Source organism: Erythrolamprus reginae, chromosome 3, assembly GCF_031021105.1.
Source record: "Erythrolamprus reginae isolate rEryReg1 chromosome 3, rEryReg1.hap1, whole genome shotgun sequence".
Lineage (NCBI taxonomy): Eukaryota > Metazoa > Chordata > Lepidosauria > Squamata > Dipsadidae > Erythrolamprus > Erythrolamprus reginae.
Genome location: NC_091952.1, coordinates 169,028,290 through 169,054,993, shown reverse-complemented (window position 1 = coordinate 169,054,993; position 26,704 = coordinate 169,028,290). Strand labels below are relative to the sequence as shown.

General features: G+C 38.4%; 1 protein-coding gene across 2 annotated transcripts in view; it reads left to right on the top strand.

Moving 5' to 3' along the window:
* PIGN (phosphatidylinositol glycan anchor biosynthesis class N) overlaps positions 1-14,703 on the top strand; it is a 70,705-nt gene extending 56,002 nt beyond the window's left edge. Inside the window, exons 27-29 of one of the 2 annotated variants that reach the window (XM_070747131.1) lie at positions 1,874-1,916; positions 4,092-4,144; positions 12,820-14,703. In XM_070747131.1, the coding sequence (XP_070603232.1) occupies positions 1,874-1,916; positions 4,092-4,144; positions 12,820-12,943 (220 nt within the window). In that variant the 3' untranslated portion in view covers positions 12,944-14,703. The remainder of the gene's footprint in view (positions 1-1,873; positions 1,917-4,091; positions 4,145-12,819) is intronic. The other variant, XM_070747132.1, reaches the window with a different exon arrangement.
* Positions 14,704-26,704: the final 12,001 nt, after the last annotated feature.

The window sequence follows — 26,704 nt, the reverse complement described above, 5'->3', positions numbered from 1 at the left end:
CCAGCTGTGAAGCTGAAACTCATCACATTGCAAACCAACAAATTTCAGGGCCATGTTTAGTGCAATCAATAGAAATTGATTTTGATTTTGATGTTCTGTGCATCTGTCAAAGCTATGCAGAAGAGTGGCTTAGATCACTGCTGATCAGGTCCCATCAGCTATTTCGATGGTATCCAACTGAGTTATCTGTTTTGCAAAGAGAAGTAAGCTTCTAACCAAAGTTGTATGAAATGTCTTTTTGTCTTGTTCTAATGGCCTTCTAAGGTAAAGTTAATTTACAAAACCGATTTTGATAATCTGTCTGGATATAATTTGTTAAAGGCTGGCGTGATCGTTTTGCATTAATGCCATAATGCAGCACATTTTAATGAGTTTTCACACTCTTAACTGATAGCACTTTTATAATTCTTACCAATTAAATTATTATAGTTAATGACCCATTTCTTTTTCCAGCTACTAGGTCAGCTATATGCAGCATTTTAGCGCAATTCTGGAGTAAAACCAGCCATTGGTGATTTAGAACAGCATCCACATTCAAAATATTTCAATTATTTAATGAAAAGATAATGATAGCACAACGGTCTTTAGTGGCATTTGAATTTACTTGTTCTTAGTCCTTTTTTTACCTTGAAATCTGCTGTCCCAATCAAATCTGGTCTTGGGTACCTCAGATACAGGTATCTAGTTTCTTAAGCCTTAAGGCTAAAAGGAAATAAATGCAATGATCTTTGAACCTGGTGGACATCATGTTTGAGACACGGTAATAAATACTAGCAAATGTTCTGGTGCAGAACCAATGACAATGCACATAGTCCTTGACCACAATTGAGCCCCAAATTTCTGTTGTTGTCAGTTTTGCCCCATTTTACGACTTTTCTTACCTCAGTTGTTAAGTGAATGAATGAAACCTGCATTTTGGATATAAATACATTAGGAAACATCCAGAAATACTTCACGAGAAGAGCCCTCCACTCCTTCACACGCAACAGAATACCCTACACAACCAGACTCGAAATCTTAGGCTTAGAAAACTTTGAACCAAGTCGCCTTAAACATAACCTAAGCATTGCCTATAAAATCATCTGCTACAACGTCCTTCAACAGTAGTCAACAACTACTTCAGCTTCAACCACAACAATACATGGGCACACAATAGATATAAACTCAAAGTAAACTGCTCCAAACTCAACTGTAGGAAATACGGCTTTAGCAACCGAGTAGTTAATGCATGGAACTCATTTCCTGACTCTGTAGTATCATCACCAAAAACCAAAAACTATACCCTTACACTATCCACTGTTGACCTCGCCCGATTCCTAAGAGGTCAGTTAAGGGGCGTGCATAAGTACATGCCTACTGTCCCTGTCCTAATGTTTCTCTATTATTAGTACCAATATCATGTATATAAACATTGTTATAACTTTGTATACTATCAATACATACTTGACAAAAATAAATAAATAAATAGCATTTGTGTTTGCAAGCTGTACAGTTTTACATTTGACAGACAGAGATATGTGAAAGTGCAGCAGAGTGTCATTGTTGTCCAAAACTTGTGTGGGGTTTGTCAAAGAAACCTCATTGTGAGAAACTGCTTTAAGCCGATTTCTAGTGTGTAAGTATGAGTAGATAATATTGCATAAATGTAGTAAACTGGCTATAATTCTGAATTAAGACTAGGGACCCATGGCTGTCAAGGCAATTAAATGGACCAAGAGGAAGAGAAGAATCGGGTATCTGTTTGGTGTTCCTTGGAAAATACATCAAAAGAGAACTACATTGTACCTCAGAACACATCTTGTGCTCTTCGAAGCTTTATTGAACTGTGAATTATTGTCCTTTTCTGACACACTGTTTATTTTTCCCCCCTCAGGCTTTTTCTCATTGTTCTTGTGATTTCAGACATTATGGCTTTGGTAAGCTACTATTGGACATTTTGTACAAATAAGATCAAAACCCAGAGAGCTTTGCTAATTCAATCAAGGGATATCTGAATTAGCCTCAGACTTCAAAGTTCCTTGAATTAGGTCAGTGAGTTGACTTTGAAACCCTGCATAAATTGCAGAAAGGCCCTCTCTGTCTATGCTATAATTCTTTGAAATAATTTAATGAATGATCAAAAAAGTTGTAAGTCTAAACTTCAATTCTTTTATGGGGCCATTACGTTAGCTACTACTAAGTTTTCATCTAGTTCATACAGAATTTTAAAGTCTGAGTAAAAGAAAATGCATACCTGCTTTAATTTTTAAAATATTTTCTTCCCTGCTTTCAGAACAAAAAAGAGTCTCCGTTAATTTTTCAAAGGAAATAGCAAATTATCAAGCAAAGTGTAATGAGAAATACCACACAGAATGGGTTGAATAAGCCTATCTTTGTACATAGTGGGCGATTGGGGTGGGTGGATCAGGATCCATCAAATAGATTAAACAATTATAATAAACATAGCATTTTAAAAAGTAAAAACTATGCTCATCCTAAAATATAAACAATGTCTGCAGTATACGTACATATCACAACTTGGCTAGAACGGATATGTCTTTGGAACAATAATGGAAGAGGTTTATGCTTTCAAATCTATGTTCCCTTATTCCTCCCAGTGGAATTAGTTAAATATGTCACATCAGCTTTTGTTCTATCACATCATAACTAAATTGTTTTGATTGAACTGGTCCAGGAAATCTCATAAATAAGAGGAAATATTTGCAAATCCCAGGCTGGCTATTATTGAGTCCAAAATAAAGGTGAAAACTTCTTGAGTTGAGCTTAACTCTTGGCGGTTACATTTGTATAGTTTTTTTGGCAGCAATATAGAAGGGTCTTGCTATTTCTTTCTTTTTTCTCCATCTCTCTCTTCCCCCCTTTTCTATCTCCCGCCCTCTTTTCAAATTGTCAATATATTGTACAGACCTGAGATTTCTTGGTGTTATCCCACCCAAATATTAATCTGTTCTGACCTTACTTTATGTTGGGGATCAACTATGGTTGACTAAATGTTCCTACCTAATCTGTAGAATCCTCACAAATTCCATCTTCTAAGTTTTACTTGTCAGCATTTTAAAGTGGATAAACACGTGATAACTCTGTAGCAGTATAGATAGACCCACTGTCTTAAACTGAATCAGAACTTTTGTCCATCTGGCCAAATAAATTAATAGAATTCTTTTTATCCCCGTTGCTTTCTCTTCTACACTAGTACAACTGCTGACGGTGAAGAGGAGATTGCTTTGCCATATTCATGAGATGGGGGAAATTACACTAATTTTTAGACAATAAACTGTAATCACTATCTCTATGGCTTCTTCAGCATGCCTGCTTTTCAGTAATGGTATCATTTAGGTTGATCATTAATGCAGCTATAGGGAATTAAAGCTGAAAGAGAAACGACTAGCCAAAGACCATTTAGAAGGCTGAAGCAGATGTTGAGAGAAGCATGATTGTTCCAGTAAGAATCATCCCATCTCTGCAAGCAGTAGCCAGAAAACTAGAAAGGAAAAGCCAGGCATGATTACCCTTTGGGTCATTTTTATCAAACATGATAAAGAAAATGCAGGTTGGTTGCTCTTGACAGCACCTGTCTGTTTGTAGAAATATCTATCTGGGACAAGGAGTTCATAACCAAATAGAAAATTTACAGTAATTTATTCAGCTTCCTTTTGGGGACGGGACTGTGTGTTGTTAAAATCACTCTTGACTTGTAGCAATTGCCTGGATTGATCCTGCAGGGTTTTTTTTTTTGGGTGGTGGTGGCAAGATTTCAGTAATACTCACCCTTGCCTTTTTCCTAGGGCTAAGAGAGAATGACTGGCATAAAATCACCTTTCTGGTTTTGTGCCTAAGGCAGAACTAGAAGTAGTCTTTAACCACTACACCAAATTGTTACTCAATGACTTTCTTAATGACTTTTTACCTGGCCTACACTATATACTTGTTTTTATTTACTTGTTTTTATCAACTTTTAGAGACTGGTCTTCCTATTTTTACAGATGGGTTTATAAGTTCTGAACAATCTGCTTCAAGTGTACATTTCAATTTTGTCATTTTTATTGGGCAATGTACTTGTACTGAATATAGTTGTTTTTATTTTTTTCTAGCACTTCTTCTTTCTGGTTAAAGATTATGGAAGCTGGCTAGACATTGGAACAAGGTACAGATCATTAGTTAGCTCCTCCCGCAACTTCTTCTTCCACCCTAATGTTACAAATATGTGTGGTTTACCAGTCCAACAGTTTGACCAAGAATGTTGCGTAAAAAATGGTTCTGCAAAACATTGCTTGTTCTGGTCGAAAAAAATGGATTCATGACTTCCTAATTTCTTATCCCTGTTTAATTTTTTTCCTTTCTTTTGTGTGTGAGTAATTGTATGTTGCTTGGGCAGCAATTGTCAAATTGTGAGATATGATTTCCAACACTGACAATAGGGGGAAATAATAAGTGAGCCAAGCAACTTGCAAAAACATATGTATTTCTACAAAAGAGAAAAGCATAATAAATTCAAAGTAACCCTGATTTTATTTGCATACAATAAGGCAAAGAAAAGCCTAGAGAAGCTTATGATATCAACCAGTGGTGGGTTGCGACCGGTTCACTTTCCCTTGTAAAACAACCTATGTCTCTGAAAAACTAGTGCATTGGCTAATTTACTCTTCTTCCTATCTATTTTCAAGTTTTGTTTTGCTACTTTAGCAGTGTGTCATACAGGTTGTGTATGGAGAAGTGTTCAGATGTACAATCTCCTGCTATCCTGAAAAGATATACTTCTGGGAGGGTTTTGCTAAATGATTTTTCTGAATTTAGAAACTGCCTTTCAATGTAGATCTATTTTTTTAAATTTGTTGATGCATCTACAGTATTCCTTGTCTCCTCATATTCATATACAGTATCTACATGTGCCATTTCTGCTAATCTGTAGATTTTTTAAATTTACACTTAATCAAGATAAAGAATGTGCATATTCAATATTATAAACATAATCTGTGCCTGTCATATAGGATATCAAATCCTACCATGAAGCATTTGTTGTTGTTCAGCAAACTTTTTGTTGTTATTGTTCTAAAATTGCTATGCTATTTCTCCATGAAAACTCATCTTCCAAATAAAGCTGCCGGCATGTACTACCGGTTGCTAATAACTCTGTATATCAGGGGTAGGGAACGTTGGCTCTTCTATGACTTGTGGACTTCAACTCCCAGAATTCTCTGAACTAAAATGATTGGCTCAGGAATCCTGGGAGTTAAAGTCCACAAGTCATAGAAGAGCCAACGTTCCCTACCCCTGCTGTATATATTTGAAGATTGCCATTTGATGATAAAAAATCCTTAGGAATTATTTCAGTTGCATTCTGTTTATAGTACATTTTTTAAATTCAGCATTTTTGCATAGTTAATATAATTCAGTAGGTAAGCTTCCATGCTCAATGATGAAGTAAGAAGCATTCTCAATAGACAAGGGAAGAATGCATAAAACAAACTACAGATGATTTCTGCCCCCAGTACTTTTTAGCAATCTTAAAAGTTACCATATTTTTGTTATTCCTTTAATCATTTCAGAATCAAGTAGTAAATCACTTGGGTGAATAAGTAATCACAGTTTGACCTGCAAGTAGAATATTAGTTCACATTGCCAAGTAGAATTTGGTTCATTAATTGATGTTTCATGATACAAATCCAACACAAGAGTTACTTTGGTTTCAGTGCTATACCAATATAAATGTTCATCTTACTTTAAGTTTTACATAAGTGCAGTATCTATGTCCTTTCAGTCTTCGTCTCTAAATTAAATCTAAGTTTGTCTAAGTTTCATACTTTTGAAATGTTTTTATGCCATTTTGCTAAATTTTTCTGGCACTCTATGCCAAGTACCTATGACTTCCTTGAGGAAACCGGCCTCTGTGAATTGTTGATGAGCATATTTGGAATTTGAGAAGCATATCCTGGTAATTTTCACCAAGTAGTTCCTCTGCGCCCAGGTGAACATTTTCTTGTTCTCAAAACAGCTGCAATGGTTGGCCTGCCAATCAGCAAACAGTTGTGTTTTCAGAAGGCAAACTAATTTTTCTGGGGATAAACCAATGAGGAAGTTGTCTGTCAACATTTTCCTCACCACCTCCACCTTAAGCTAGCTTGGTTGTTTTTTTCCTGAAGAAAAAAATAAACCAGGTTCGGTTTGAAGTTGGCAGATACATTTTTAAACAAATCACTGGATATTTTCTAACAATACACAAAACTCATGGTTCAACAAGAGTTTAAATCAGTGATATCCAACCTTGGCAACTTTAAGATTTGTGGACTTCAATTCCCAGAATTCTCCAGCCAGCCATATTGTTTGGGGAATTCTGGGAGACGGAGTCCTCAAGATTTAAAGTTGCCAAGGTTGGAAACCCTTGGTTAAAATCATACCTGACAAAGTACCTTTTTAATGGGAATCTTATAGAATGGAATGGAGTGGAGTGGAGTAGAATAGAATTCTTTACAAGTGTGATTGGACAACCAAGGAATATGTCATTGGTGCCTATGCTCTCAGTGTACATAAAAGAAAATATACATTTGTCAAGAATCATGAGGTACAACACTTAATGATTGTCATAGGGTACAAATAAGCAATCAGGAAACAATCAATATTAATATAAATCATAAGGATACAAGCAACAAGTTATAGTCATACAGTTGTAAGTGGAAGGAAATGGGTGATAGGAGCGATGAAAAGACTAATAGTAATAATAATGCAGCCTTAGTGAATAGTTTGACAGTGGTGAGGGAATTATTTGTTTAGCAGAGTGTTGGTGTTCGGGGGGGACGGGACTCTATAGCATCGATTTGACTTTAGGAGTTGAAACAATTTATGTCCAGGATGCAAGGGGTCAGTAAATATTTTCATGGCTCTCTCTTTGACTCATGCAGTATACAGGTCCTCAATGGAAGGCAAGTTGGCAGTAATTTTCTGCAGTTCTGATTATCCTCTGAACAGATAATTCCCATTCTTCCTTTGACTCAGGACTGAGGCTAACATAGTTCCCCAGTTTTCTTTATAGAGTGCTATAAAATGAATTGGTATTTACTCTCCTCATGGATCAAGAGGCCCAACATTGTTTTGACCCACTACTTAACTTTTAGCTACATATGGACCGCATAGTCTTGGCGGCATACAATTTAACCTCTTTGTTTAAAAAGAAGTGCCTCTAGGTTTGCTTTTGATACCTGCCTTTTCACGATCAGGAAAGAAAGGGAAGAATCAGCACAGGAGGCATTTAAAACTTTTAAAAGAAGTTACTTCCTGATGCATCGACCAACCTCTTCACATCACAGCTTATCCCCCCTCCCCCCCACTGATGTTCCTTCTCTAATCATGACTAAATTTGAACAGTTTCCGAATCATGCTGTGTCTTCATCCTGATTAACAGCTCTCTTTGAAAGCTTTGATTGGCATGATGAGAATGCCTTGTTCAGACTCTGCTAGGCGATGCTAGCTCAGCGGCAGAACACATGCCTCTCTGCTCATATACACAATCAAGTTTCAGCTCTTCTCTGGAACATGATTCCGTATCCTTCCAAATGGTCTCATTTGATCTGAGGTCCAGGATTTTTATTGCGGCTTAAAGGCAAAGCAACAGAAATAGGTTTCAACACATTAAATGACTTCTAACGGGAAAAGACAGCTACCATCAATCATGTGGCTAGTGAAAAGTCTTCTAGACTGATAATACAATTGATGTCTATAGGTAAGAGTGAAACCGTGCATGTCGCCTCTATACTGATTACCCTCTGTTTCTGTAAAATTTGTTCAAGAAATGCTTCAACATCACATTAAGCTTAGAGTAGTCCCCCTAGTTTTCCATTTTCTTTACATAATTTGATATTCAAACAAGTTTCTACACTTAAGAGTGTTCTCTGGATGCAGGATGCACTTTATATCCAGTCAGTACTAACCAGAGAATGTAGCCAAGATATATTTATGATTATGTTCTCTAGGTAATTGTGATCAGCCTCTAACCCGCATTTGGAATACAGTGTTCCCTCGCTTTTTGCGGGGGATGCGTTCCGAGACCGCCCGCGAAAGTTGAATTTCCGCAAAGTAGAGATGCGGAAGTAAATATACTATTTTTGGCTATGAACAGTATCACAAACCCCTAAATTGCAATTTTCCATTCCCTTAGCAGCCATTCAGATTATTACTCACCATGTTTATTTATTAAAGTTTATTTAAAAAAAATATTTATTAAAGGCAGACAAAAGTTTGGCGATGACATATGACGTCATCGGGTGGGAAAAAACGTGGTATAGGGAAAAAACCCGCAAAGTATTTTTTAATTTATATTTTTGAAAAACCGTGGTATAGACTTTCCGCGAATTTCGAACCCGCGAAAATCGAGGGAACACTGTATATGCTATGCTCTAGCTAAATAGTGACATCTGGTTGCCAGTTGCATAGCCCAGGGAATGGAGCCAATGATTGTGAGCAGGTGCCACTCCTTGTAAAACATTAGCCTGGCTTAGCATGATATATACCCTGGCTCAATGTTTATTGTTTAAAAATGCACACACATGCACATCCAACCCGAACCATATTGCATTTTCTAAATACAGTTGCCTTGCCTGAAATTATTATGCTTCATTGCTTGAATGTTCAATCTGATGATTATCCACTGCAGTCCTTAGGCCATCAGGCAAGGAATCCTAGCTTATGTAGAAAATAAATTAAACACAAGCGCATAGCTGTTGCTTCTAATCCATGCTATGCTTGGTCACGGATTTCTGGTAGCAGAGTTGTGATAAACTTCTGCCTAAAGCCTACGACAAATTGCTGCCTCGAATTCTCCATTGGGAAAAATGAGAAGGAATGCAGTCACGTTCAAATAAGACATTAAATACTCTTGTTCCTATGGATCATCTTTATTGGCCACCTGCTGTGTAAAATAGGTATGTGTTGAGTGTGTTATGTGTATGTGTATATGTGTTTCATTTGTTGAGACAAGAAACAAATATATCCACTCATTTTAACCATATATCTATATAACTGTCTGTATTTGTCTGTCTATCTGTCTATCCTCTTTCTAAATTGTTGACTCTGATAGGATTTTGTTCTGGTTTCTGGTAGAAATTTAGCAATTACAAATACAGTGGTCCCTCGATCATCGCGAGGGTTCCGTTCCAGGACCCCTCGCGATGATCGATTTTTCGCGAAGTAGCGGTGCGGAAGTAAAAACACCATGTGCGCATGCGCAGATGGTGTTTTTACTTCCACCGCAGCAGCGAGGAGCCGAAGATTGGGGTTTCCCCGCCGCCTCGCTGCTGCCGCTTATCCGCGCGCGCGCCGCCGGGGCTTCCCCCACCCACCCGGTTAGTGTTGTTGCTTCCCAGCTGGGAAGCGGGCCTCGCGCGCGCGCCGCCGGGGCTTCCCCCACCCACCCGGTTGGTGTTGTTGCTTCCCAGCTGGGAAGCGGGCCTCGCGCGCGCGCCGCAGGGGCTTCCCCCACCCACCCGGTTGGTATTGTTGCTTCCCAGCTGGGAAGCGGGCCTCGCGCGCGCGCCGCCGGGGCTTCCCCCACCCACCCGGTTAGTGTTGTTGCTTCCCAGCTGGGAAGCGGGCCTCGCGCGCGCGCCGCAGGGGCTTCCCCCACCCACCCGGTTGGTATTGTTGCTTCCCAGCTGGGAAGCGGGCCTCGCGCGCGCGCCGCCGGGGCTTCCCCCACCCACCCGGTTAGTGTTGTTGCTTCCCAGCTGGGAAGCGGGCCCCGCGCGCGCGCCCACGCCTTTGCTCGCGCCACTTACCGGGGCAAGAGGGGGAAGACCCAGGGGAAGCCGCTCAGCCCGGTGGGGAAACTCCACCATCTACGCATGCGTGGCCATAGAAAAAAAAGGCCACGCATGCGCAGATGGTGTTGTTTACTTCCGGGTTGAAAACTCGCGATATAGCGTTTAGCGAACATCGAGATCGCGAAACTCGAGGGATCACTGTAACTCTTATTAAATGCATTATATCATGAATAAAGAAACTCCATTTATTTCTTTGCTCTTCTGGAATTCAAACACATTTCATACACGTACTTATCTGTTGGTCCGTTATCTCCCTTGACCGCATTCCTCACATTACGCCCCGAGTCTTCGAAGAGAGGCAGCATACAAATCTAATAAATTGAATTGAATTGAATTGAATTCCTTCTCCTTCTCCACTTAGCAAGATTTATTTTCCTAAGTGCATGATCTCTAAAAACAGCAGCCCTGACTGTTAATCAACACAAAATACTTTTGCTTACTTGATAGCGGCAAGAAAAAACATCAATTTTTCTCATAGGCAATGTTGAAACTCCACCCTTCTTCCCCACTGACCCCCTGACGTGCCAAATACATCACTACAGTATTTAACCCATTCCTCTCCTTAATATCTTCTTCCAGACCTCTGTTCTCTACGTTTTTGGGCCCTTCTGAATTTAAGGTTAACCCAGTGAGCGTCTGATTCTCCCTCGCTAGATCCTGAACTCATAGCCCCATCCTGTGGCTGGCCTCCCACCTGTTCTATTACCTGTAACCCCCCCCCCCACTAATTCATAAACACTATCTGAGTCAGAGTCCTCAATATCTTCATCATCCTCCAACTGACCAGGAGTATGTACAACAGATTTTATACTAAACTTCCTGCCTTCCTAACTACCGTACTTCAGTAATATATAACTTTTAGAATTAAGTTCTTCATGGCAGTTTATGTTCAGCACAGCAAGTTCTGCACTATGCAAATAAATATGCTTTCCTCATTTCAGACATTTATTTAGAAGCATCTTCTGATGCTTAACTAAATATCATTAAAACAATTGTCTCTATCCCAAGATTATTAGTGTATAAAAAATGGCACACGTAATGGTGGGTGTTACAGGTAATGGGGGACAATATGCATTTGATTTAGCTCTTGAAATCAGTTTAGACTTGATTTTGGTAAGAATATGGAGCTGAGTCAAAGAAATTGCAGAAAAAATGAGAATAATTTAATGGAAGCTGAAAGGTGAATCCAGGAAGAAAGGAGAGAATAGTTACATTTGAAATTTAGTAAATGGGTATTACGTTGATTCTGGACACATTTAAAATCAAAATGTCAATCAGTTCAAAGAATTGTGAATTACTATTGTTTACTGATTATGGCGTTTCAATTGTTTGTTTGACATTTAACCATATCCTATAATCGGTATCTCTCACTGACTGAGTAGATTCTCTAGTAGTTAAATATAAGTTGAACTTCTGACTCTGAACAAACAAAATATGCAGTCATGAATACCTTTAATTATTCAGAGTAATTAAAATTTTATCTGGGCTTAGGAAGATTAAAACACAAATTGGAATAGTCATCAAATAATCTCTGTATTTTTTAAACACAAAAACTTAAGTGTGGAGTCTTATTCCTCACTTGCGTACAGCTTTTGGGGAAGGAAAAAAAGATATTAATATAGAATGCAGAACTCATAATTTTCCACAAAGTTCTACATTAAAATGAGAACAAATTCAATAACAGTTTTGCTATCTGTGAAACTACTTTGCTAGTTAGAAATGAAGAAAAAAGTCAGTTGGATTACAAAACTAATAACATATTATTGGAGTATAAGACACACCTTTTTACCTCCCCCAAAAGGGTGAAAACTTGGGTGCGTCTTATACACAGAATGTAGCCCACCCAGCCAGCCCCACCCTTTGGCCTCTGCCTCCCAGAAATTTATCTCCTTGCAGCAAACACAACAGAGCCTGTTAAGCCAAGCAACTCATTATCTGCTTCCCAACTCTCAGCTGATTTGAGGCTGGGCCACATGCTAAACTGAAAGTGAAACTAGCTGCAAGGAGGCAAATTGCTGGGAGAGAGACACAGATTTTTATTTTCTGTTGAACTGGATGCAAAGAATAGAATAGAATAGAATTTTATTGGCCAAGTGTGATTGGACACACAAGGAATTTGTCTTGGTGCATATGCTCTCAGCGTACATAAAATAAAATATGCATTTGCCAAGAATCATGTGGTACAACACTTAATGATTGTCATAGGGGTCAAATAAGCAATGAAGAAGCAATATTAATAAAAATCTTAGGATATAAGCAACAAGTTACAGTCATACAGTCAACATGGGAGGTAATGGGTGATAGGAATGATGAGAAAAACTAGTAGAATAGAAGTGCAGATTTAGTAGAAAGTCTGACATAATAACTATAAAAGTCTGTAAAATGTTCAAATTATTAGTTATTTTTTTAAAGACTGCTTTATTATTGTTCTAGACACAAGACAGATTTTTTTACGAGACGTGTGTGTTTGAATTTACATTCCTAACTCATTAGGGGGGCTCTTAGTGAAGGGCTCGGCACAACAATGGCCCGGATTAAATAATGGATTTTTTTAAAAAAAATAAGTTTTATCTAACATTTTCTCATTTGTTATTGAAGCTTCCAAGTAAGGTAATTGGCATCAAAATCTCCATGGGCCACTTAGGAAATGATGGGGCAACCTAGTGCGTCTTTTGAACTGCAAGCAACAAACAAACAAAATGAATAAAAAATAAACTATGCATGTAGGACATTTGCAATTCTGTGTTCCAGTAACTCGGGCAACCATAATTGTGGGAGCCTTTGATGCATTAGGATCTATTGCCCAAAAATAAATCAATCTTATGACTGGCATTCTTTCTGCAAATGTCCAGTTAGAACCAGCAAACTGTTTCTTTGAATGTACCTGCCTAAGATTGTATGTATGTGTGCGTGGGTCCCCGTATGTGTACATGTGTGCAAACCTTGTTCCCTTAGATTACTTGATTTGTAATCTGCTTCTTTCTAACACATCATTTTCTCTTCTTTGCAGTATTAGCCATTATGTCATTGTGATGTCCTTCACTATTTTCCTGATGCTTTTAAGCGCAGTGGCCCAGCTGCTCACCACAAAGAGACTGGTGCTTTGGGAAGGAACTAAACGCCATTCATTGTGACAAATTACTGAAGGACTCGTATTGATAGAATCTTCATTCTTCCAAGAGACAGACAGAATTATGAAACGAGCTTCTAGAGACTCCTGAAGAACTTGATGTTGAAGAACATGAAGTAACTTGTCACCTTTTCTCTATGGAATTAAATTTTGTTCCTTCATTTTCCTTCAAAGGAACTGCTGGCTGCAAAGTGAATAACTGCTATATATAACCTTGCTTATTATTAAGGGTAAATGCTGTGCTTGTGTTTACAGAAAGGACTCAAAAGAATGGTAGGAAGATGAACTTTGTTTTATTGGTTTCTCTAGAACAGTGATTTTAAAACTTTTTTGAGCTATGGCACATTTTTTACATATACAAAATCATGGGACACATTGAGCGGGGGGGAGGAATGTGGGGGGCTAAAAAAAGTTTGGACAAAAAAATTCTCTCTCTTCCTCCCTTTCGCTCTATTTCTCTCCCTCTTTCTCTCCCTTCCTTCCTCTCTCTCTCCATCCCTCTTTCTTTCTCCCTTCCTTCCTCTCTTTTTTGCTCTCTTTCTCTCTCCCTCCTTCCCTCTTTCTCTCTCTCTCTTGCTTTCTTTCTTTCTCTCTCTTTCTCTCTCTTGCTGAGCTTTGCGGCACACCTGACCATGTCTCGCGGCACACTAGTGTGCCACGGCACACTGGTTGAAAAACACTGCTCTAGAAGACAAGACAATTAGTTTCATGAGCTGCTAACAAGCTAAGTATTGTGTCTTGGTCCCAGTCCCAAGCCAAATTCTGGAACCAAAAATAGACAGATACGTTTTTGCTGTGATATATGGCAGACTACTTTTCACTTTGGAAATTCAAATAAGTTTTAAAGATGTATATATTGGGATGAGATTAAAAACTTTGATAATATTTTTTAAAATGGTGTGTGTGTATACATGAATGGAATTTCCATTTTAAGGTGCAGACTAATTTGTTTGCTGCTATTGTTTTGCATCTCTTTTTATAAAACATACAAAGATAAGTTTTCATCATACACCAATGATGCATTAATGTTTGTCCTGTTTTCATCTCAACTGGTTCATTTGCTCAAGGCTGCTGTAAGGAATTGTCTTAGCAAATATTGAAAACCAGCTCTACCTGTTCAAACTCTTCTTTGTAGCCATCAAACAAACTACACCTACCAACTAAACCAATTGGAACTATTTGGAAAACCAGTTGGTTGCTTGTGTTATGTGCTTGAGACTATATTTGCTGATCACCAGGGCAAGGAATTATCTATAATAACAAAAGTTTTCAGTTAAAACTTATCCTTAGCTCTCATACAAATAGCAGCTGGATAAGAGCTGTGTGAGATTGTTTTACAGCACTTGAGTGGAATTTGTTTCTCTTTTAGTATAGGTTAGCTTTTGCTACTGTGGTGCCTTCTTGAATAACTTGAAGCATTGACTGGAAAATGCTTTGTCCTGATCTTTCTAATCCTGATCCTTTTAATTCAATATATTCAGCAATTGAATTAAGAGTCTTCTGCGGGGAAAGCATGTAGTATACCATTGAGCTACAATTTGCTCAGTATGAAATCAGCCATTCTCTACAATTACATATTCGAGTTAAAAACTCCAGGGCAGTACACTACTGCAGTGTAGTACATTGCTGGGAGAATGGATTTGCAAGTGCATATAGCTCACAAAAGCCATCATTATTTAAACTTCTAATGTGTCAGTGCAAATAATGGTGTCCACGAGAAATTATACTGTGGTGTAGGAGCCTGCCGTAATTATAAGGAACTGGGGGGAAAAAATCTATGAAACATGCACACCATGGTAGCTGTCAAAACTAGAACATATCAGCAACCTGTTCATCCTGAAAATCACTGTAGCTTTCCAGCCTCTTGGCTCCCTGTCAGTAAAACTCTAGAATTAAGTCACCCCAATAGGAATATCCATGTGATAATAGACAAAAGCATTAATTTGTATTCTTGAAACAATGAAATAACATGGCACGGAAATACTAGAAAAATTCATCTGCCAGTAGCTGGTAAGGTCAAGAAACCTGATACAAGATTTTTAAAAAAATGTTTTAGAACATGTAGAGACATGAATCTATTGGCTGTTCTCTTCAACTCCCCTGAAAGCTCAGAAAAGATGATTTTTGTTGAAATAGTTGTCGATAGATGTTATATTTGTCTCGCTGAGTGCCTTTTTGGACTTCAAATTGTACGTGCACTGTACAGCCCTAATAATCAGCATTGTTGCATTGGTTAAGAACTAGAGAAGCCTTTCTTTTTTAATTTTTTAAAAATTTTCATTGGCATCCTTCAATGAAAGAGCATGAAACCTGGGTAGGTTAATTTTTTTTATTATTATACATATATATATAACACATACATAAACAAGACAGACAAACATATATGGGCACAATTCCCCCATGTGTACAATAAGCATCTCTTGGTTTGTATCCACCAGTATACTTTCCCTATATATACACTGCTCAAAAAAATAAAGGGAACACTCAAAGAACACATCCTAGATCTGAATGAATGAAATATTCTCATTGAATACTTTGCTCTGTACAAAGTTGAATGTGCACAACAGCATGTGAAATCGATTGTCAATCGGTGTTGCTTCCTAAGTGGACAGTTTGATTTCACAGAAGTTTGATTTACTTGGAGTTATATTCTGTTGTTTAAGTGTTCCCTTTATTTTTTTGAGCAGTATATTTTCATTTTTATAAATTATTTGTTCTTTCTCCTTTCTGGAGAAGCCTCCTAATAGAACAAAAAAAAAGTCATTTCAAAAAAGGAAAGCATCACAGCCAAAAAAGAAAAAGAAAAACAAAGCTCTGAAAATAAATGCCATGTAAATATTATCTGCCAAAATAAATAATTTAGATTTAAAGAGAAACAAAAGATAGAACTATGCTATGTATGCACTGTGGAAAATAAAGAACCTCCTCTCTGAAATAGAAGAGCTTTGTTGGAGTGATGTGATAAACAAAAGCACATTAATGCAGCTTTCACATATATAAACACATAGAGTGGGGAAGTATCTACTCTGACTTCTTTTTACTCCCACTGTGCGGTAGAAAGGTTGATTTGCTAATTCAATTAGTATTGTTTTGGTTGAGTTACAGCGCCACTGACCTTAGTTGACTTCCTCTGATCATGTTATTAATCCTATTAAGGGTGAACACCTTTCAGGGCTATTTTATACATCCTTAATGGAAAATCTGAGGAAGTTATTCCTAGACTTTTTCTGGGCGAAAAGTCAGGAGTGTTTGTCCTTGCTATTTGAAATTTCTCTAGCGCTGGAGGGTTGCATAATTCTGACAATTTACCAGTCTTACACTGAACAATTGATTGCACTGGGAAATGTCCTATTTGCCCCTATCTTTTGAACACACATAAATCCTAGATTCAGTGGTCTTTAATTCCAAGCCAATAATCTTGGAGAAGGTAAGAAACCAGAGAAGGGTAATTCTTTTCTTTATATTAGATCACCAGGAATGAATTAGCCATCTCAGTTGTAGACTGAAGTTTGAGACAAGCAGCTTATTTGTTCATATATATATATGTGCAGAGGTGGACCGCTAAGGTGGAACAGTGACATGTGCTCGCCCCCATGGCTCTGAGTGCTAGCGGAGTCCAGCACAATTATGCTACTACAGCTGTGCAGTAGCAGAATCACTTACGGAGATGCAGTGCGCCTGTGTTTCGGTGCGGTTGTTTGCTTCCGCACATGATTCTTCTACCTGCACAGCTGCAGTAGCAGAATTGCGCTGGACTCCGCTAGTACTCAGAGCCACGGGGGCGAGCACAAGTCACCGTTCCACCTTGGCAGTCCATCTCTATATACATGGTTGCACCAATTAATTTCCATCATTTATTACATTCATCCTTGACTAGTAGTTTGGTCAGCTGTTTGAGCTGTTTAGAAGGGCATTAGTTGAGTGTTTTCCAAACTGTCACTCAGAGAATCTCTTTCCTACCTTGTCAGCAGTAGAATATCAGAGTAATATAGCTTAGACCCCAAAATCAGTTTATGTGGAGTTCTGGCAATGGCAATTGAGTTTTGATTATTCTCCTGCTGAACTGAGTATCTACCTAGAATATAACCACTACACTTCCCTCGATGTACCCTTAAAAAAACTCCATGATGATTAGCAAGGAACATGTCAGCAAAGTTCCCTCAAAGTTATTGAACTTATTGGGGCAATCTTGATAAGACTTTAAGGTTATTTGCAGCAGTGGTGGTCAATATAACACCTTATTTCCTTGTTTTTCCATTGCTTTTTGTTGAACAGGATGATTGGGATAATTTAGCATATTTTGCAAGATTGTTTTTTCCTTTTTAAGTTATTTAAGATTACATGGAAGTAGTCTTTTGTACTGTGCTTAGTGTTTTGAAAATGCTGCAAATTAATTGAGTATTATTTATTTTATATTATTTTATATTGTTTATCACGCATCCTGGTCTTCTAGGACACTACTGGGTAGCATTCAGAAAGGAAATAAAAATACACAGCCCAGCAGCACACCTTCACCCTCAGGCTGTTGAAAGTTGCAATTTAACAGGTTACTTACAAATTAGCTGCACTGCTGCTTCGCTGATTATCTATAATTGCCTTATTCCAAAACAAAAATTCTTAAGTGGTCACAATTCCCCAAGAAGATAATTGGGAAAGAGTGTTATTATTAGAATATATCTTCTAATATGTACAGCCATTCTATGTCTTGACCCAACATCAGATATATCAGAGGCACAAGTCAAACCCTTTGAATTATAATTGTGGCATTTGTATATTCTGTACTTCTATTCATTTAATTTTATTTAAAAATGAAATTCTAGCTTTAGAGTTGCTTTTCTTTCAACGCTCTGGTAATTCATTTTAAGATGCCTCTTTGGGAGATCAGGCTGTGTAACAAACAAACAAGATGAATGATCTCCATAGGAAGGGCATGTTGCTACTTGCAATTGAATTACTGGCGGCTTCAGAACCATCATTACTATATTCTTTTGGTTACATCAGGATTGGGTGGTATCACATCTCTGGCTGACACTTCTAAATGTTAGTTTTAAAAGTATAAGTATGCCTAATATTGACCATGCCTTAGCCCAAATTAACCACATTTAATGGTGATTGGTGAGTGTTTTTTATTTGAAATCAATAGCCACATTTGAAATTGCAGCATGTAAACCAGGGCTGTCAAACTCACAGCCTGCAGGCTGGATGTGTCACACACTAACCACACCCATGCCCAGTTCAGTAAAGGGAAAAAAATCATGATACATCACATAACAATGCTGTGATGACACATGTTTGACACCCCTGATTTAGACTATAGCCCGGTCAAAAGGATTTTATCTACTCTCCAAAGTCTGTTTAGCTTAGTAATTGTGACATGATTCTATGCTTGTAATGAACTTCCTGATAAAGAATAATGTGACCATAAGTATGTACGATGCACACTTTGTTTCACCTTACGTTCTCTAAGATAAATATGTAAATAATCAAAACAATACTTTGTTAAAGTACAGTGGTACCTCTACCTACAAATGCCTCTACTTTTCTAGATAAGAACTGGGTGTTCAAGATTTTTTTGCCTCTTCTCAAGAACAATTTTCCACTTACAAACCCGAGCCTCTGAAACTGTAACCGGAAAAGGCAGGGAGAAGCCTCCATGGGGCCTCTCTAGGAATCTCCTGGGACGAAACGGATGGAAAAGGCGGGGAGAGGCCTCTGGGGGAGCCTCTCTAGGAATCTCCTGGGAGGAAACAGGACCGGAAAAGGCAGGGAAAAGCCTCCATGGGGCCTCTCTAGGAATCTCCTGGGAGGAAACAGGGCCTCTATCCTCCCTGTGGTTTCCCCAATCACACACATTATTTGCTTTTACATTGGGGAAAATTGCTTCTTCTTAAATACTTTTCTACTTAAGATCCTGGTCATAGAACAAATTAAGTTTGTAAGTAAGGTACCACTGTACTTGAGATATTTGTTGCCAAACAAAGAAGGGCAAAGCTCGAGAGTGTCTATTATTACTTGACTCATTTTTAACATACATGTGCATGCACAAATGCTTTAATTTGAAAAGCAATTTCGAAGGTTTTATTGGTGGGAGAAATCTTTAAACAACTAATGGGGTTATTTCTAGTACCACAGTTCTATGTGTTACTTCCAGATAGCTCAATCAGCTTTGTTTATGCCTTCCTTGTACACTCTTCTCATCTTTTGTAAATATACAACCTAATGTTAGGCAAAGGAAGTGAAGTGATAAAGTTTCTGGACTTCTACTGCCTCAAAGTAGTAATTTCCCAGTGTTGTCTGCCATTGGGCTGCTTTACAACACATACTTTGTCTGAGCATCTACCCGACTGTAGCAGACATAAAAAGTTTGAATGGGGTGAATGGTTATCTGTTGCATTTCTATTTAATTTAAGGTTTTTGTTCTACCTTAAAGTCTCTGATCTAACTGAGTTCCACTAAAACCAAGGGAACAAATAAAGTATTTACAAAAGTTTCACTTTTCAACTCTTTATCAATGTTTCAGTGTTGTCATTTTGCTTGGAATTCGTGAGTTTCCAGCTTTGCCCATTGTCTACCTTCCTCCAATTTAAAGGTTGGAATCAACTTGGAAATAAATGTGGCTGGAAACAGACTGATAATCGTAACTGTATGGCTCATCGGTTTCTTCCAATTAGCAGCTTACTGGGTGCATTCAAAAGCATTTGAATTTGCTAAACTGCCTTAAAAGAAGCCTAATGGACAGCACATTATTTGTAATTTAGTTTGGAACTAACTTAGGACAAATATTCTCCTTTATCAGTAACTTAGGCCACTTTTTCAGAAAAAGAACAGCCTGCATAACAAACTTACCCAGGGAAAGCCACTTTCCATATACTTCTTCGATCCAGCAATCCAACAGCAGCCCTGACTGAAGCAGTGTGAATAACTATGGTACTTTCTCCTGAATTAGGTTGCCATTTGTCCTTCCTTTCATTCAAGTCACAAGACTCACTTTCACAACTTTTTGGTGGAGATGAGACAATTATGTGCCATCTAGGATGTTCTGCTCCAATTCCAATCTCCTAATGACTTTCTCCCAAATAATATACCGTAGATATTAACTAATATGAGAGTCAAGCTAGATCTAGAGCTCAATAGGTAGAACAGAGGTCTTCAGACTTGGCAAGTTTAAGACTTGTGGACTTCAACTCATTGCTTCATTCCTAAGCAAGACAGTTGTTAAGTGAGTTGCGTTCCATTTTACAACCTTTTTGCCACCGTTGTTAAAAAAATCACTGCAGTTGTTAAGTGAATTGTGAGATTGTTAAGTGAATATGGCTTCCCCCCATTTACTTCGCTTATCGGAAGCCAGGGGAGAAGGTGACAAATGGCGATCACATACCCACAAATTCAGGCAAAATATTTTAAAAAGTAAATTATGTTCTAGGCATTCCTGTTTATCCCTCTGCAATTGGGAAGTCAGTAGGCATGAAATTAGTCATGACTGTTAATAATGATAAAAATCAAGAGAAATAATTATTGACAGCCAAGATTTATTAATAGCTTTAAAATTAAATAAATCTTTCCATCGAAGTTTTCAGAACAAGTTTAGTGTATAATATTTGTGTGCAACTTTTAAAGTCTATTTTATAATATTTTGCAGAAAGTCTGTATTTTCTGTTCAGAGTACTGACCTTTTTAGTACAATCTATTAACTTCTAGATGGACTTAGAGAAACCTTGCAATGAAAAATTATTTATCTCTGTCCTACTCATAAAACCGGGTGGGAAAATGTTGGGATTGAGAAAAATTGGAAGATAGTAGAATGGGGATGTGTAGCTAGAAGTCTCTTTGTTTTTTTTATCAACAGCAGACATTAGTCTGTCACACCAGGTTCAAATCTCCATGCATTCACCTAGTTAATATGTATAATATCCATCCTGATCACATTCAGGGGACATTAGAAACCTGACATTTCTCCCAGCATCAACAGGTGGTCCTTGCTGAGTCCTGTTGGAATTGGTGTTTTGGTTTACCATAATTTTCAGAGTATAAGACGCACCCTCCCCAAAAAGCGGGTGAAAATTGTCGTGCATTGTATGCACCGAATGTTGAAGCTCCACCCATCCACCAGCCTCCACACTTTTGCTGTTTTTGGCCTCCATGCATCACATTTTCAGCTTCCACATGCCCCCCCCCCCGTTTTAGCCCTGCATGTCGCATTTTCAATCGGTTGCACGCAGTGGGAATTGGCAGTGGTGAATGGACTATGCTGAATGGATTGCGGCAGTGGCAAAAAAGCCAAGGCAAAAGGGCAGTGGCGAATGGGCCAAGTCAAAGAGGTTGCGGCGACAGTAAACGGGTTGCGGCAAACAGGTGGTGGCAAATAGACTGCAGTGACAGCAAAAAGGTGGCAGCAGCGAATGGGTGGTAACGAATGGGCCACGGCGTGGCAAAAGGATGGTGGTAGTGAATGGGGTGGCAGCAACGCTAAACAGGCTACGAACAGGCCAAATGAATACTGGAGGGATGCTGGGAGATAAAGGCAGATTTTTTTTCTTGGTTTCCTACCCAAAAAAGTAGGTGCGTCTTATAGTCCAGAGCATCTTATATTCTGAAAAAGACAGTAAATGCCATCTTTAGAATACTCCTTTCTTTTGAATCCTAAATTATCCAGAATCATTGTGACTTGGGCAGTGTTTAATTATGTGTATGTGTATATAATTAGATATTTCTCAGGTTGTCTTATGGGAAATCTCTATAGACATATTAAAGCTATTATGCTTTCTCTTTTAAGAAATCTCTCATGTATATAAGTTTTTATAAAATGAAGAATGACGGTCTAAAAATGCACTGATTAGCTATCTGGTATTTTTTATAATTGATATTTCTCACCTTCCTAGGGTTGGCTATGTTCATCTCAGACATAGATTTCTAATTTCTGGAGAACACTTGAAATATTCAAGCCTTCCTGTATACAGACAATAAAGATAAAAGTTGAATTTGGCCCAATGTTGACAAAAATTAAACAACTGTCATGCTAGGATATACAGTAATTGTTATTAGGATGTGTGGGTGTGTATTTAAGGTTAAATGCATGGAAGCAGCACACGCATTCCTGGCTGTCACTTTTTCACATTTGTGATATCTGTTCACCCTTTTTTTGTCCTGTAATGTCACCTCCCTTTATTTCTCCAGGCGTATCCAACACGTCAGTCGACTGCCTACAGCAAGTTCATTAGGAGACGTCTTTTGACACGAATAGCAGTTCTTGACTGAGAGCTATGCAAGTTGTTAGATGATCAACAGAAGGACAGCCCTGTGGGGCAAATGCTGAGATAATAACAGCCACTAATTTTTATATAATATTATCCAAGATATTCTTAAAAGGATTATTAATACTTCATCACCTTCGGCGCTTTTTGATATCGTGATTTTAGAGGATTTAGAAAACATGCCTTGCATACGCATTTTTCATTTTGCAGTTCTCATTCTGTGGTTCGTCTTCCCTGAATTTTCAAGTTAATCACAAATGAAGTACATGATTGTTCTGAACATCTTGTGGGTGCCAGCTCCAACTAGCAATTTGGAGGGGTTTCGTGAAGATCTAAAACCAGCGTTTCTCTACTTCAGCAATTTTAAGGCATGTGGACTTCAATTTCCAGAATTCCCCAGTCAGTCAGCCTGTTGGTTGAGATCTGCACACTTTACAGTTGCTGAGGTTGAAAGAAAAAAAAAGATCTAAATTATCACATTTGTGGTGTGTCCCCCCCCGGCCGCCTTTATCTTAAAATAATCCAATAACAAGAATTTTATTTGCGAGATTGGAAGGTCTTTGATAAAGTGTTAGATGTCATTTAAAAAAAACCCTGTGAGTTTATTGGGGAATGGGTCTATGGAGAGGGGCGGCATACAAATCTAATAAATAAATAAATAAATGGGTTGAATAGGTTTGAATAGTGTCAGTTGTATAGGGTCAATTACCATATTTTTCAGAGTATAAGACACACCTTAGTTTTGGGGCAGGAAAAATCTGCTTATCGGGTATTCATCTGGCTAGTCTGATCAGCTTCCTTAGTCTGATCAGCTTCAGCACATTATTTTATCTCCTGGTTAGAGTTTTAAAAAACCTTATTCGGAGGGAGCAACAATGTGCAGTACAAATTGTGCAAAATGCAGCCGCGCGAGCTATCGTGGGCCAACCAAGATATGCCCATGTTTCTTCAGCACTCCGTGAACTACATTGGCTGCCAATTGGTTTCCAGACCCAATTCAAAGTGTTGGTTATGACCTATAAAGCCCTACATGGCATAGGACCAGATTACCTGCGGGGCGGCCTTCTGCCGCACGTATCCCAGCACCCGGTTAGGTCCCACAGAGTTGGCCTTCTCCAGGTCCCGTCAACTAAACAATGTTGTTTGGCGGGTCCTAGGGGAAGAGCCTTCTCAGTGGGGGCTCTGGCCCTCTGGAATCAACTTCCCCCAGAGATTCGCACTGCCCCCACTCTCCTTGCCTTCCGCAAGAACTTGAAAACGCACCTATGCCGTCAGGCCTGGGTCACTGGACCCCAGCCTCTGTCCAGTAAATGTATTGGATGTGATTGTTCGCTTTTAAATGACTAGTTTAAGACATATTTTTAAAAGTAATTATTCTATTTATTGGCTTAGGAATGTTTTATATTTTATCTTTTTATCTGAATGTTGTGAGCCGCCCTGAATCCACAGAAGGGGCAGCATATAAATCCAATTAATAAAATAAATAATGAAAGAGCCTGCAAGCCGGAAAAAGCTGGGAACATCATTAGCACCTTGTTAGGACTGGAAAGAAACTTATTCGGAGCAAGTAGAGCAATGAAAAAACCCCACAAAGACTTAGGGCTGGAAAAACATTCCTCAGAAAGAGTAACGATGAAAAAGCCTGCAAGGTAAGAGCAAGGAAAATTGTTAGGGCTGGAAAAAAAAACCCCTTTGGGAAAAAAGCTACATTCAGAGTATAAGACACACCCAAATTTTCAGGAAAAGGGTACATCTTATACTCCGAAAATACAGTAGATTTATAGCATGATTGTATATGGGAGAGGGAAGGTATTTCATGATTTGATGTCAGCTTCTTTTATAATCAATTTGCAACACGGCATACAAGTCCTCACAGAGCGGAATTTGTATGGTTAGTGAACTTTTATTTGGAATTCCAAGTAGCCCTATGGTTTTATGAATCCCAATGAGCAATCCTGTGGTTTTATGAGTCCCAATCCTCTCCTTTCTCTCTCTCTTTTTAGCACACTTAGAATCAAAGATGGCCAAACATCTGGAGGGGATGGAGGTCCATTGTCTGGTGGAGAAGTCATGCTGAAATCCTTTGAGGTCTTTTATAGTCTTACCATATGCCAGGCTAAATCACCCTGCATTACTGTTGATTTACACACTGTATCTTTAAATCTTTTCTCTCTCCATGCGCATCCTCACTGTTTCTGTTTTTCTAACCCCAGGAGTTTGGAATATCAACTGTTTAATCAGATGTGAATGTGACTTTCTCATATCCATATGTAATGGCTTCTTCAGCTCCTTTTCATCCACACTGGCTTTAACTCTTGTCGCCGCCTTTCACATATTATCACAGTGTAGTGAAGTTCTGTTCTGTTGGGCTCTCTGGTAGACTCCTCCCAAAAATTCACAGGTACAAATTTCAGACACATACACGTTTGAAAATTCAAAACAATATTCCTTATAATGAAAATTCACGTAAACTAAGCCCTGCAAAGAGCACTCGTCTCCAACCAAACTGGTAATTTGTACAAGTCCCTTATCAGTTCTGTGATACTTAGCTTGCAGCTGTGAGGCAATTCACAGTCCTCCTTTCACAAAGTGAAACACACTTTGCTCTGGTTTAGTTTCAAAGCGGGGAAAAATCAGCACACAAAAGGTCCAAGCCAGCAAAGCAGTCATGAAACACAACGATCAGATAATCCTCCACAATGGCCAAACCCACAGGCTGCTATTTATAGCAGCCTCACTAATTACCACAGCCCCACCCAACCACAGGTGGCTTCATTTTCTTTGATAATAATCTCTCAGTTGTTGTTGCCTATGCATCGCTCTCCACATGCGTGGCTGTATCATTAACTCTTGTTCTGAATCCAAGGAGGAGCTAGATAATTGATCTCCTTCTGAGCTGTCTGCCACACTCTCCTCCTCCCTGTCACTCATGTCTTGTCTTCTTGGTCAGAGGAGCCTTCATCAGCAGATTCCACCAGGGGCAAAACAGGCCTGCAGCATATGGATGTCTCCCCCACATCCACAGTCCTTGGGGCAGGAGCTGGGCCAGAGCTAATCACAACAGGTTCAGTGCGTATTTTGTCATTGTGAGGAAATGTCTGCAGCTGAAGCGAAAGCAGCTAAACATAAATCTTGTTTTTAACTCCTCCTTGTGGATAATTGGACATCTCTGATTGTAAAGTTTAAGTTGCCTTGTAGTTGAACTAGACACCGTTTTTTCTTGCCAAAGTAACTTCATTTAGGAAGCATTGACTATGCATAGACTGGTACAAGTCTATGGGCAAGCTCACTTATTGCTCCACAAAGGCAACACTGAGGAAAGATTTGCAGATAGGAAGAAACCACAGGGCTTTAACATTTTCCACTGGATTATTGTTCCTTCATTTTAGCTGCAAATTGTGAGCTTAGGCACTTGTGTCTGAGGAAATGGAGCCCACATTCTCCTGAAAGGGCTGATACAAATTTTGGACAGATGGAATTCAGCCATGCTTTCAAGTCCCAGTGATGCCAAAGGAAGAATTATGCACATGCATAATCCTTTCCCATTGAAATAAATAAGACTAATTAAAGGCTGTTCCAAAGATTCCTCTCTCCTGAGATGGGTTTTTAGCTGGTGGAAGAAAGGCATTCTGGGATGCAATCAAATGTGCTCATTGTTTATTTATTTATGCCATTAAGTCACACAAAGCTAAGTGGCTTACAAAAGATGTATAATAATCAACATGAACCAAATGCATATAAATATAAAATGCATGTATAAAAATATGAAATGCTGTTTAAAAAAATTCAGTTCAGTCATTTTGACGTCTAAGATTTTACTCTGTACGTCGGAATTTGTTCTTGTTATTAAGTGATCCTTTATGTGTGTTTATTCCAGTGGAAGGGACATAACGGAAATCAGCGGGATAAGATGAAACAATATTTTCCTAACTTGTGTCCTAAATACTCTTATGACATTTCTCCTCCCATAAATTTCAAGCTTCTTACTTGACTTTCTTATAATAGCATACTCTTTTGGAACATTTTTTTCTAATTAATCTGTTTTCTTATTTGACTTTCTTATAATAGCATTCTCTCTTGGACCATTTTCCCCCCTAATTAATTTGTTTTCAACTTTATTCCATCCAAAGTTAAATACTTTTAATTCCTCCTCATTTTCATGGGAATGCTTTAAAAACCACACTTAAAGGTTTGCAGGGTACTCGTAGAATTTTTAAACAGCTTTCTTGGTTTCTAATTTGCGCTTCGAGTCTGTCATTGTTACAAAGGACAATAAAAGGGCAATTTCGTATCTTTGAGATCTCCCTAGGAGATAGAAATACTTCAAAGCAATTTTAGAATGACAAGCAACCTACTTCCAAAGTTAGTTTGAGTCTACATTGATTGAAAATAAATATTTACATGGGTTAGACTTTTACCTATTATCATAGTCATTTAGATATTATTTTGAATATGCACTAAAGCATTTAGGTTTTATTTTTAAATACCTCTGGTCTGGATATCTAGCAAAGTAC